Source organism: Cricetulus griseus, assembly GCF_003668045.3.
Source record: "Cricetulus griseus strain 17A/GY chromosome 1 unlocalized genomic scaffold, alternate assembly CriGri-PICRH-1.0 chr1_1, whole genome shotgun sequence".
In the NCBI taxonomy this organism is placed as follows: domain Eukaryota; kingdom Metazoa; phylum Chordata; class Mammalia; order Rodentia; family Cricetidae; genus Cricetulus; species Cricetulus griseus.
This window is the reverse complement of record NW_023276807.1, coordinates 25,518,714-25,531,837: the sequence shown is the minus strand read 5'-3', so window position 1 is coordinate 25,531,837 and position 13,124 is coordinate 25,518,714. Positions and strand designations below refer to the sequence as shown.

General features: G+C 39.3%; 1 protein-coding gene across 1 annotated transcript in view; it reads right to left on the bottom strand.

Moving 5' to 3' along the window:
- Positions 1-13,124, bottom strand: part of Pkhd1 (PKHD1 ciliary IPT domain containing fibrocystin/polyductin) — a 410,096-nt gene that overhangs the window by 211,181 nt on the left and 185,791 nt on the right. Inside the window, exons 41-43 of the mRNA XM_035453320.1 lie at positions 12,480-12,536; positions 11,572-11,702; positions 2,245-2,357 (exon numbers count right to left, since the gene is read on the bottom strand). Coding sequence (XP_035309211.1) covers positions 2,245-2,357; positions 11,572-11,702; positions 12,480-12,536 — 301 coding nt within the window. The remainder of the gene's footprint in view (positions 1-2,244; positions 2,358-11,571; positions 11,703-12,479; positions 12,537-13,124) is intronic.

The following is a 13,124-nucleotide window of genomic DNA, read 5'->3' as shown; positions in this document are numbered from 1 at the left end:
TTATTATCTATGATTAACAGACTGTGTAGAACTCCAGAATTTACTTCTGTCTAACTTTAACATTCAGGCCAACTAACTTTCCTCATCACCCTCACTTCTAGCCTCTGGTAGCTACTCTTCAACTTTCACCTTCTTTAAGACCAACATTTTTAATACCACATATATGTGAGATCATGTGGTACTTGTCTAGGTGTACCTTATTTAACTTAATATAATGGTTCCCAGTTCCATCCATGTTGTAATAAATGATGGCATTTCACATTTTTGAGGATGAGTCTTATTTGTGTGGGGGGAGGGGTTATAGTCACAGATTTGATTTCATTTCTTTACTATTGTAAATAATTCTACAATATATGTGTGAGTTCAAATATCTCTTCAATTGATCTCAGTTTCTTTGGATATATATCTGGTAATGGAATTATTGAATCAAATGGTATTTATATTTTTAATTTCCTTGAGGAATCTTCTTTGTTTGCATAATGGTAATACTAACATCCCTACCACTAATTTATAAATTTTGTCTTGTTTCCAAATCCATGCCAATACCATCATCTATCAATCTGCATATGTTTGTCCTAACAAGTATGACCTTACAGCTCTTTGTGGTTTAAATCTTCAGTTCCCTGATGATTAGCAGTCTTAAGTATTTTTAGTATACTTATTCCTCACTTCCATATCTTGTTTTCAGAAATGACATCTTTGGTCTATTGTCCAGTTTAAAGTTGTATTATTCAGAGGGACATTATACTGAGTTATTTGAATTTGTCCTACAGCCTGTTGTTCTTGTCCAGATACTTCCTTCTCTCACATTCTAAGAGTGGCAAGGAGGACTGGATGCTAATTTCACCCCATATATAGTAATCCCAGCCTCAGGAAGCAAATTCTTCAGTGGTTAACAGCAGTCCATCCATCCTTCCCCTCTGATCATTTTCCATTATGCCACTATACATTTCTATCAATACTTCAGGCACCAGTTTGTTAGTTCCTGCTGTTCCTATGTATATCACCTGAAGCATCTCCAACCTTAACATCAAATCCTCAATTCAGATTTGTCCCCACTTTACAAATTAGAACCTCATTCTTTTTTAAATGTAATAAAAGCAAGGAATTTAGTAGGTGCATGTTGATATTTGAGTCAAGCCCTGACTGACCCTGGAAACAACACTTTTGCATTACTTCGTAAATTCTCTATGCCACCCTGTTTCCTCAAGTATTTTCCCCTAGCATCTGATGCCCTTTCTCTCCCTTATGAGGACTTGAGATAAGTCTCTTGTCTTTCTATGGTAGGCAACACACAATCAAAGAGTTCCTTCTCTGTAACTGATCTCTCCACTAGGCTCCTGAGTTTTGTGCCCTGGCTTTCCAAGGCATTGTGAGTTGCTACAAACCCCTTGGAAATTCAATGTATCTCTCCACTAAATTTTCTCGAGCTACAGAAGGTATACTTTGTCCTGCTGGCTTCCAAAGTGACTCCTTTTTCCTCTATCTCCCATGGAAAAAAAATGCAATCAACATGTTTAACACAGTTACTCTCAGTAGGTAGACAAAGAAGCATCTTTGGTATCCATCAATAGATGAATGAGTGAAGAAAATGTCATATATACTTATGACAAGATATAATTTAGCCTTTTAAAAGATAATCCCCATCTTCTTGTAGTAAATTTGATAAAATCATAAGATATTACGCTGAGTGATATTAACCAGACCCAGAAAAAAAAAAACTACCCATATCACAAATCTGATGGATCTAAATATCAGGAGCAGAAAATAAAATGGTGGTTCTTAGGGGTTGTCTGGAGGATCGGCTGGGTCAAATGAGTACAAAGAAATAAAGTTTCAGTTATGTAAGATAAATATGTCCTAGACATACACTGTATAGCACAATACCTATAATTAACCATATTGCATTAGATGCCTAATTATTTCACATGTTTTTACAATAAAACTAGTGTATTAATTAACAGACCAGAAGCAAAATTTTCAATGTGACGAATGTTGGTGTACAGAGTACAGTGTTGGCTTCAAGGATGTATACTGATCTCCAAGCTCATGGAATTTTACAAGTTAGGTATATACAGCAATTTTCATGTCAAGAAAACACCAATAACATAGATATGAAACAATGAAGTTGTAGAATTCCCAGATCTCTAACCAATTCCAAGAAGCATGCATCCTTTGTGCATGAAAACAATTTCTAAATAACAAATAATACACTTAAACATAGATGAGTTTAACCAGCATTACCTTGTACAAGAATGAGCAGTGTTCAACTTGAATGAGAGGAGGGGAGCTTGTGATGTTTGACGAGTCATAAGGTGGAAAACATAGCCATAGCCAACTGCACACACTCTGTTGCCCTACAGAAATTAAGGGGGAAATTTCAAAAAATAGTTATTCCATATGTGTTAAAGTTGCTGCAATGAAAGAACTATATTGGCATTATCTACTTTCTTAGATGATTCTTTTCAAGTATGATAAAGCTTTTGTGGACACAGTTGTCCCAGATTCCACCACAGGATCAACCCCTACCCCCACTTCCCAACCTCCAGACAACGTGGCTACATTATAAATTGTCCACCTCAACAAATAACATTTCACTTTAAATCCTTTTTGAAGAGTTTCCATGGCAAGAAGGTATGCTAGTTTTTTTTAACTCTTTATTAATTCTTCAGGAGTTTCACATTATGCACCCCAATTCTGCTCACCTCATACCCCCCATGTTCTCCCCTTACTCCTGCAGTACCCCCACAAAAGAAAACAAAACAAAGTAAGCAGGTAAACTAACACACAAAACAAGAACAAAAACAATGAAAAACCCAAAACTAAACAAGATAAAACAACAACAACAGAAAAAACCAATAATAAAAAATCTCTTTGCTTCTCCTTTCCTTCCTCTCCAATACCTCTTCAATCATCCGGGTGGCATTGGAGGTCTTGGGGTGTCATACAGGATACCCTTTAGTCCTATCAAATTTACTAGCAAATGTAGAATGGAACCACCACTCTATTCACAGTCTGGCACGGGTTGTGGATTTTCATATGTATGGAGTGTCCTATAAAGTAGATTAGTGGTTGTCTAGGGATGAGACGCCATTGATAAGAAAATGGGAGCATGACTTCTAATGAGTATGAGATTTGTAGGGGGATGATGAATATGTTCTGGTTACTGTGACGATGTTTGTCCAGCTCTATGAACACACCCAAACTGACTGCTGTATACTTCAATTGAATCTTCTATGATGGAATAAGTTGTATCTTTATAAAACTGGTGTTCTTAAAATCTTGTGTGTGTGCATGTGTGTACATTAAGGTGTGTGTGTGTGTGTGTGTGTGTGTGTGTGTGTGTGTGTGTGTGTGTTAAATGGATGCTGGGTGTGAAGAAGACTGCAGATAGATCCATATCTACTGCTATGCACAAACACTTAAATCCAAATGGATCAAAGACCTCAACATAAATCCACCACACTGAACCTCTTAGAAGAGGTGCCCACCAACAAATTGGTACAGGAGACCTCTTCCTGAACATAACATCAGTAACACAGACACTGAAATCGACAATAAATAGGACCTCCTGAAACTGAGAAGCTTCTGTAAGGCAAAGAACACCATCAACAAAACAAAACCACAGCCGATAGAATGGGAAAAGATCTTTACCAACCCCACATCTGATAGAGGGCTGATTTCTAAAATATACAAAGAACTCAAGAAGCTAGTTTCCAAAACACCTAATAATCCAATTAAAAAGTGGGGTACAGAACTAAACAGAAAATTCTCAATAGAGGAATCTAAAATGGCTGATAGACACTTAAGAACGTGCTCAACATTCTTAGCCATCAGGGAAATGCAAATCAAAACAACTCTAAGATACAATCTTGCTCTTGTCAGAATGGCTAAAACCAAACACCAATGACAGTTTATGCTGGAGATGATGTGGAGAAAGGGGAACACTTCTCCACTGCTGGTGGGAGTGCAAACTCATATAGCCACTTTGGAAATCAGTTTTTGGTGGTTTCTCTGGAAAATGGGAGTCTACCACAAGGTCGAGAAATTCCATTCTTAGGCATATACCCAAAAGAAGCACATTCATACAACAAGGACATCTTTTTAACCAAGTTCATAGCAGCATTTGTAATAGTCAGAACATGGAAACAATCTAGATGCCCCTCAACTGAAGAATGGATGGAGAAAATGTTGTACATTTACACAATGGAGTACTACTGAGCCGGGAGGGGGGGGAGCAATACAATCTTGAAATTCCCAGGCAAATGGATGGAACTAGAAAAAACAATACTGAGTGAGGTAACCCAGTCACTAAAAGACAAACATGGTATGTACTCACTCATATATGGATTTTAGATATAGAGAAAAGGATTACCAGTCTACAATACACACCACCAAAGAAGCTAGGAAGCAAGGAGGACCCTAAGAGAGACATACATGGACTCCCAGAGAAGGGGAAAGGGATAAGATCTCCTGAGCAAATTTGGAACATGGGAGGAGGGGAGAGGGAGTTAGAAAAAAGAGAAGGGGAGAAGAGGAGGAGAGAGGAGGACATGAGGGAGCAGGAAGATTGAATCAGTAGAGGAGAGCAAGAAAAGAGACACCATAATAGAGGGAGACATTAAAGGTTTAAAGAGAAATCTGGCACTAGGGAAATGTCCTGAGATCTACAAGGAAGACCCCAACTAACAATCTAAGCAATAGTAGAGAGACTACCTTAAATGCCCTTCCCCTATAATGAGATTGATGACTACCTTATATGCCATCCTAGAGCCTTCAACCAGTAGCTGATGGAAGCAGAAACAGACACCCACAGCTAAACACTGAGCTGAACTCCTAGAATCCAGTTGCAGAGAAGGATGAGTGATGAGCAAAGGAGTCAAGACCAGGCTGGAGAAACCCACAGAAATAGCTGTCCTGAACCAGGGGGAGCTCATAAACCCCAGACTGATAGCTGGGAAACCAGCATAGGACTGATCCAGACCCCCTGAACATGGGTGTCAGTGAAGAGGCCTAGGCAATCTATGGGGCCTCTGGTAGTGGATCAGTATTTATCCCTAGTACACAAATGAGCTTTGGGAGCTTATTCCACATAGATGAATACTCTCTCAGTCTAGACACCTGGGGGAGGGTCTAGGCCCTGCTGCAAATGATATGACAGATTTTGAAGATCCCCATGGAAGGCCTCACCCTCCCTGGGGAGTAGGAAGGGGATGGGATGGGGGTTGGTGGGGGGCAGGGGAGGAGAGGAGGGAGAGGGAACTGGGATTGACAAGTAAAACAAGCTTGTTTCTAATTTAAATAAAATATAGAAAATAATTAAAAACAGGTGTGTATGTGTTGCGAGAGGATAGGTATGTTTGTGACAACATATGTGTGGCATCTAGAGAGAAGCCTCAGTTATGAATCCACACCTTCCACCATGTTTGAGAAAGGATTTCTTGCTCTTTGCAGCTGCATACTCCAAGCGAGCTGGCCCATAAACATCAGGAGATGCTACTTTCTCTACCTGCTGTCCCATCACAGGAACACATGAGATTACAAGCACCTTACCATACCCAGCATTATGTAAGTCCTGGGGATTCGAACTCAGATCCTCATGCTTGCATAAGTGTTTTCCCCTTTTCACGGTTCACTTTCTGTTGATTAGACAGAATAGCATGACCAAAAGCAACTTGAGGAGCGAGTGGCTTATTTGACTTACAGATATCTACGACAGTCTATCATAAAAGGAAGCGAAAGCAAGAACTCAACCAACATAGGAACACAGAGGCAAGAACTGAGCAGAGAGCAGAGAGGAATGCTACTTACTGGCTTGCTATTTGGGCTCATCATCAGCTGCCTTTCGTATACCTTCCACGGCCACCTGCCTAGGGATGGTGCCACCCACAGTGGGCTATGCTCTCCCACATCAATCACTAATCAAGAAAATGACCTCATGGGCTTGCTTACCAATCCTAGGTTGTTATTTTCTCAGTTGAGGTTCCCTCTTCCCAGATGACACTACCTTGGGTGAAGTTGACAAAAAACTAAATAACACTTTCACCGAGTCATCTCTCCAGCCCTATTTTGACCCTTTAGTGCTGAGATCTGAGCGCCCGCTTCTTCCTTCTTGTACTCACACCATTGCACAGGTAGCCATTTTCTATTTTCCTTGGGTTGAATCAACTCACTTTATTCTATGGTTTTAGTCACTCTGCTGCAACATTTTTTTTATTTTAAAAGATGATTGGGGTCTTATTAAACCTTGAAACTAGGTGACTCCGTGACAGCTGACATGTAGCAGCATTCCCTGCAGAAGGTAGAATTTGAATATCCTATCCTTTGGATGTAACTCATGTTCCGCAAAGCACATGTATGAAGCCCATGGGGGAGGGGCAAATATGAAAGAAAATTTTACAACAATGAGGGTGAAAGAATGTTCCTGCCTCAGAAGCCTTCAGTCTGTTGAAGTGTGAGCCAGGGCTAGAGTTGTCCTGAGTCTGAAATGTTGACCTATAGCATGTGCTGACACAATCACCCTGAAGTTTACTTAACTACAGCTTAGTATTTACTCTACCCCAGGTTCTTATAAATAGTCTTTCCTTATTTTTACCCAGTTACAGAATGTTTTCTTTCCAAGTGGACAACTTGACCTGTTCTCTACTAAGTGTCATTATTTGAGATTCCAAACAACTCTTCTATTGCCTGAGGTCATTTACAATTCTAATCACATTTTGCTTACCCTGTGGCCCCCAGGAAATGCCACTTAAGAATATCTGGGTATTATAATGTATGAAGTTGAATTACTATTCAAGAGGCCACAGGACTTCAGGAACTTGGGGCCTTCTCTAAGACATTAGTGGTCTTAGGGGATCACAATATAGAGAATCTAGACCAAGGGTAATGTTGCTTCCTGGGAAACGTGGAAATATCTGGAAACAGTTACTATTAACCCAATTCACAGAGCAGAGGAAAGCACCATTGGCATTTAAAACTGTTACATAGAAGAAACTTGTAATTATCTACCACAATTACCATAGCTAAGAAATACCAGGTGTTATAAAAGTAAATTACATCCACTTTCCAATAGCCTATAATTGATGGAATTCCATATTTTATGCTAAATATGAAAATGCAATTAGTTATAATGAGAAATGTTTCAGTAGTCTTCACATGGAAGACATTGTCAAATCTGGCACTAAGAATTCTCAAAAAGAGTATTACCTAGCCATCTCAATCCTGTGTTAAAAAATAAAATAGAATATGCACTAACAATTCTCAGCCTCAGAAAGAATCCTTCTCCCTCAGGAGGTGACTATCAGTACTCAATACATCTGCACAAAACAAGGGCTTAACATAGCACTCATTCCATATCATGATTACAAAAGGAAAACTCCCCCAGAAAATGACTTGTGAATGTCCATTTTCCAGATTTTCTAGTAACCACTTCCACCACAACTAAGACCACAACTATTACCTAAACCAATGATCTACCAATACCTAAGAACTGGGGGGTCAAAGAAGAAAGCTCTAGGTCCAGGGAGCTGGTTTAGTTATTAGAGTGATTCCATGCAAGCATGAGGACAGAAGTTGAGATCCCCAGCATCCATGTAAAGGGCTTAAATAGCCATTCATTCCTGTTTGTATTCCTAGAGCTGTGGATAGAGTCAAGAGGTCCATTGGTGTTTGTTAGCCAAGTCTCAACTGAATGGGTGAGCTCCACAATCAGTGAGGCACCCTTTATCAATAAATAACATAGACAGCCAGAAAGATGGCTCAGTTTGTAAAGTTGACTTGAATTTGACCCCCAAGCATATATGGTAAGAGAGAACAGAATCCTACAAGTTTCTTCTGACTTTCACTTATGAGTCATGGCATATATGTGTGTGCACTCATGCACGCCTGCATACACATATACAAATAAATAAATGAAATGTAATTTTAAAAATTAGTTGTATGTCTATAGAAGAAGACACCTGAGAGCAAGATTTGGCTTAAACACACACACACACACACACACACACACACACACACACACACAGAGAGAGAGAGAGAGAGAGAGAGAGAGAGAGAGAGAGAGAGAGAGAGAGAGCTCTTTGAGAGAGAGAGAGCTCTTAGAGAGAGAGAGAGAGAGAGCTCTTAAATACCCACTTTCTCTGCAACTGAAAAGGTGCACCACACACTGATGACAAAGGCAATCTCAACTTAACACATACGTCAGTTTAATTGCCAATGTATACCAGCTCATTACCAAGACTTTATAAGAAGGAAGAATGCTCCAACAGTTCAGAAAGATATTCCAGAGGCTACATCCTTGTTCTTCACCACTGCCAGCACCAGTGCTCAGAAAGCATGCATTCTCAACGATTGAAAGTGTTCATGGAGTCACCTGCCCCAGTTCTACTAGTATGTATGGAACATCTGAGTATTGCACACAAACACTGTCCAAGTACACTTATACTTGGAAGGGATGTTGCAGCTTTGGTCCTATGTTAGCCAGTAAGACTCACTTTTCTTCTAAAAGAAGTACATCAGCAGTCAGCTCACGTTACCACCCACCCCTTCTCTCCATTCCAATTGGGTACTGTACAAAGGTTCATGAGGAAACCACATACTTATACAGGCAGCCAGAGGCTTGCAGGGAAGGGTTTAAGGCAAGCAGGGAATTTCGTGTGAAAATTAATTCTTTACGGAATGCTATGGACATTCAAGCAAGAGAAACTCCAGAGAGAAATGAGCTGCCCATGTAAGCCAGCTCCTTGAGGTACATATCTGTAGTCACTAGAAAAAAAGGGGGAAGGGGTGACTTAACCCTTCAGGCAGCTCTTAAATGTGCATTACCCATTGAGAACTTTAAAGCCAGAGAACTTTAAAACAGGTTGGGTCCTTTAAAACAGAATTCCTTACAAAATTGATTCCCAAACTAGAACAAATTCCCCTCAAATCAAATGGATGTCACCTGCAGGCTCCTTCTTCCATGGGCTCTCCTAAATAAGACCATGCTCATAGGAAGATTGCAATACCTCTGTAAATATGGGACATTCTGAAGTACTGGGAGTGAACTGTCCCCTGTTGCCTGAGAATAATCACTCCAGCAGGAGGTGGTTGGGAATAATGGGTTCGTGAATATTATGTCAGATAAAAGGAATCTCTGTGAAAGAAATTGAAGACTGGCTACTGGTGCCAGAGCTGTTGAGAGAAGACAGGCCTGGCACAGACAACAGCAGCTAGGGCAATGCATGGAGAGAGTGCCACGGATGTGTTTATGTGGTTTTTGAAAACAGGTCAGTGTTTCACAAAGGAGCATACAAAGATGGCCAGGACCCAGTAGACTCCAAGATACTTCAGAAGCTCTCACTGGTGGGAAGACACAGGACTCAGAATTTGATTTTCAGAGAAACTGATTTTCATTCGACTGTGGCCTGGGTAGGGAGACAGCAGACCAACTGCAGGCATGAAAAACCACGAAGAACCTAAGAAATCCCTCTGTGCTATGCAGAGCTGAAAGACAGTTAAGCTCTGAAGGTGTTCACCTGGAAGTGAAGATGAATTCTCTACACTGTGGCTAAGAATCTGGTACGAGATTCTGGGTTCGAACAAGTCAGGAATAATGTAAAATCACAAACTATTGTCCAAACTTAAAAATATCTTCCCCAGCCATCAGGTTAAGGATTTCCAAGTCAGGCTCATATGTGTAGACAGAGAAAGTGAGCTTTCTAGGTTGAATGTCCAAGCTGAAGATTCCGCAACCTTCCTCAAGTTCAAGTGAGGGGTTTTGCTCAATTAGAGCAAATGTGTAATATACCCATTTTAATATTGTTATGGGAGGAGGCTGGGTGAAAGGAACAGAAGAACTCTCTGTGACTTCTTCTGAGTATGAAATTATTCCTAAATTAAAAGTTTAAAGGTTCAGGAGATGGCTCAGTGAATAAACTCTTGTGCAAGCAGGAAGACCTGAGTCAGATTCCTGGCATCCACAAAGGGCAGCAGTGCACATCTGCAACTCCTCCACAAATGATTTTGGGATCTTAGAGCCTATTCTCTCTCTCTCTCTCTCTCTCTCTCTCTCTCTCTCTCTCTCTCTCTCTCTATTTAGCAAATATATAATTGTTAAACAAAAAATAGCCCTAAAAGGAAACAAACAAATATGTCAAAATGAAAGGCATCTGAGAGGAAAACAACTGGGTTCAGCTCCATTTTTCTGTTGTTGACTAAATGTGCTTTCTAGATTGAATGCCCAAACTAGGAGATTAGGCAAACATCTACAAGTTTAAGTGATGGTTTGGTCAATCAACATCATTATACCAATGAACTATACCCATATTGCCATATTAATATCATTCCATGACCTCCATGTTAATGGAGGAACCATTCACCCAGGTTCCTCTCATATAGGCAATATAGTCTACAGGGCTCTGCCTTCCAGGCGGGTCCCCTGGTACACTGCATGTAAGAAGGGACAACTTTTCTTCTAGCCAGGAAGACATACCAATTACTCAGGGAGGCAAGGGTGCTCCAGCCTCACACAGGATGAGCTGGGAAACCTTGATTGCTTTTGTCAAGATGCTTCAATGTAGATGAGACTATAGTACCAAAGAAAGTCTAGAAAAACAAGACTCTCTAGGCCCCAGAGCTGGCTTCCTAACTATTCAACAAACCCTTCAGTGGCCAAAAAGTTAAATGCAACTTGACTAGAGTGTGGTTTCTGATGATCCATGAAATTCTGCCTCCTTTTGTCACTGGCCTATTAGCCACCCCTATTAGGCACCTAAAATGGTGTGTAAGTGCCAGGCTTTGGGAAGACACAATTAAGAGTGTAAGGAGTGTTGAGCAGAGGACCACACTTTTATTAGGGATTATTCAACTGAAGGTAATTAAGAGCAATTTGTCCTGCGTGTTCCTCAGAAACTGGGCATAAATGTCATAATACTGTAACAGTGGGAGGATCTGTGGAGCTGAGTATCTACAGATGCTCGGAGTAGCATCCTGAGAAAGACAGGGCCGTAACCCCTGCTGGAGGCATACCAAGAGATAAAACAACTAACAAGGGAGAAATGGAATGAATTTCTAATGTTGAAGTACAACAGCTCACTCACAAATCTTTGGCTAATGATAAATAGAAAACAATTATTTCTCCATGTGGCTATAGTTTCACTACATTAAGTGCACCAAATAATGGAATAAAAACTAAGATCATGCCCCTGAAACTTTATGTCTCATATATTTCCTGATACAATGCAAAAACCCTTTTTTGGCAAAACTATGGTCAAATTAATATGATAGGCTACAGGTGATTTAATAAGTAATTGACATCAGAAGCAAGAGATCCAAAACAAGATGCTTCAGTTTGTATAACCAGAAGATGAACAATATACAACTCATTAATTTTACTTATCATGCCAGATAGCTTTCATAGGAATCTGAGAACAATAGGTAAATTGTTTACCTAATGCAAAAATCATAAACAAATTTCTTAATACCAATTAAAATGGACAACCAAAATCAAATTATCTGGTGCTACTGTGAACCATTCGAAGGGATTTCCTACACTGTCATCTTAGACTATCCCAGTGGAAATGAAGTTCTTACCTCTATCACATTGGTAGGACTTAAAGTGTAGATGCCAGCTGGTGCCAACACTTCAGGACTGGACAGTCCCTCAGCCCCAGAAATACTGATGATCACATTGTTTCTAATTGTACTTCCCTGTGCCCACCAGTCTAATTTTTAAAAAAGATAAATCAAACACAGATGATTCACAAACAATTAAAATTTGCATAACTCAATACTCTGACTGGGTTAATGAAGACTATATTTTATATACATGTGTATTACATGTAACTATATCTTACATATGATTGGATATTATAAAGATTGTATTGGTGATATATAAATGGATAGAAGAATAAATTTTGAAAAAGAACAAAGTTCAGTTCCCAGTACTCAAATTGGGCAGTTCACAACCTCCTATAATTCCAGCATCAGGTGTAATCTGACTCCCTCTGTTGGACTCTATAGGCACCTGCACTCATGTGTATAAAGTCACACATAGATATACACACACTTGCACAAACAATATAATTTTTAAAAATTATTAATCTTTTATGAGGGTTGAGAGATGTTCTGATCTATGGGTACAGCAGTAAGTCATCAGGGATCATTTTAATATTCTATCAATTTAGAAAGAGTAGTGTTGTGTTTGATGAGGGGGAAAGAAGAAAAACACAGAAGTCTTACCTAGTTGAGAGGGAAAGAATAGGAAAGTTGAAAGTGAGAACTGGAGGGATAAATATGTTTAAAAAATACATGAAACACTCAAAGAATTAATAAAATATTTGTACATATATATATATATATATATATATATATATATATATTTAGAAAAATAGTATGTTCAACAAATTTACAATTAACAACATGTCATGATATCTGCCTATAAATTATGACAATCATAGATAACTATGATAGATTCAAAATAAAAAAATTTACATATTTACCATTTTTTCCTCCAATAATAGTCTCACTGGTGGTAAACATTCTGTCCATATAGGTCCCTGAGAACAGAAGATTATATTACTTTTACAAATTTGATATCATTCAGGGAGGTAAGAGAAAAATAAAACATGCTTTCTTGTTTGGGTAATTTTTAATCTAAGAGACAGAGAAAGAGATGCATATTATATGGACTGTGAGTTAAGATCCATCTTGTGGATCTGAAGTTTACTTTAAAGAAAAATAATCACAAGAATAGTGTTGTTTTTAACAAAAATCTCAGTCGCTTGATTTTACCAATAAAGACTCAGAAGTCAGATGCTAGGGTGAAAGCCTGCTAGCTCAGAGAGGCAGAGAAAAACACCCATCTGACCGTCCTCCTTAACCAACTTCCCAGAAGCTTCCTGCCTTTGTTTATGCTGTAGTTGACATTTTCTTTGGGCTGCCAATAAGCTCCCAAATAAAGACACAGAAACTCATTATTAATTGTGAATACTTGGCCTTGTCTCACTAGCTCTTTTAACTTAATTTAAACTGTTTCTATTCATCTACATTTTGCCTTGGGGCTTTTTACCTGTCTTTTATTCTTTATGTCCTACTTTCCTCCATGTCTGGCTGCCTGGCCCCTGGCATCTCTTCTTTCTTCCCAT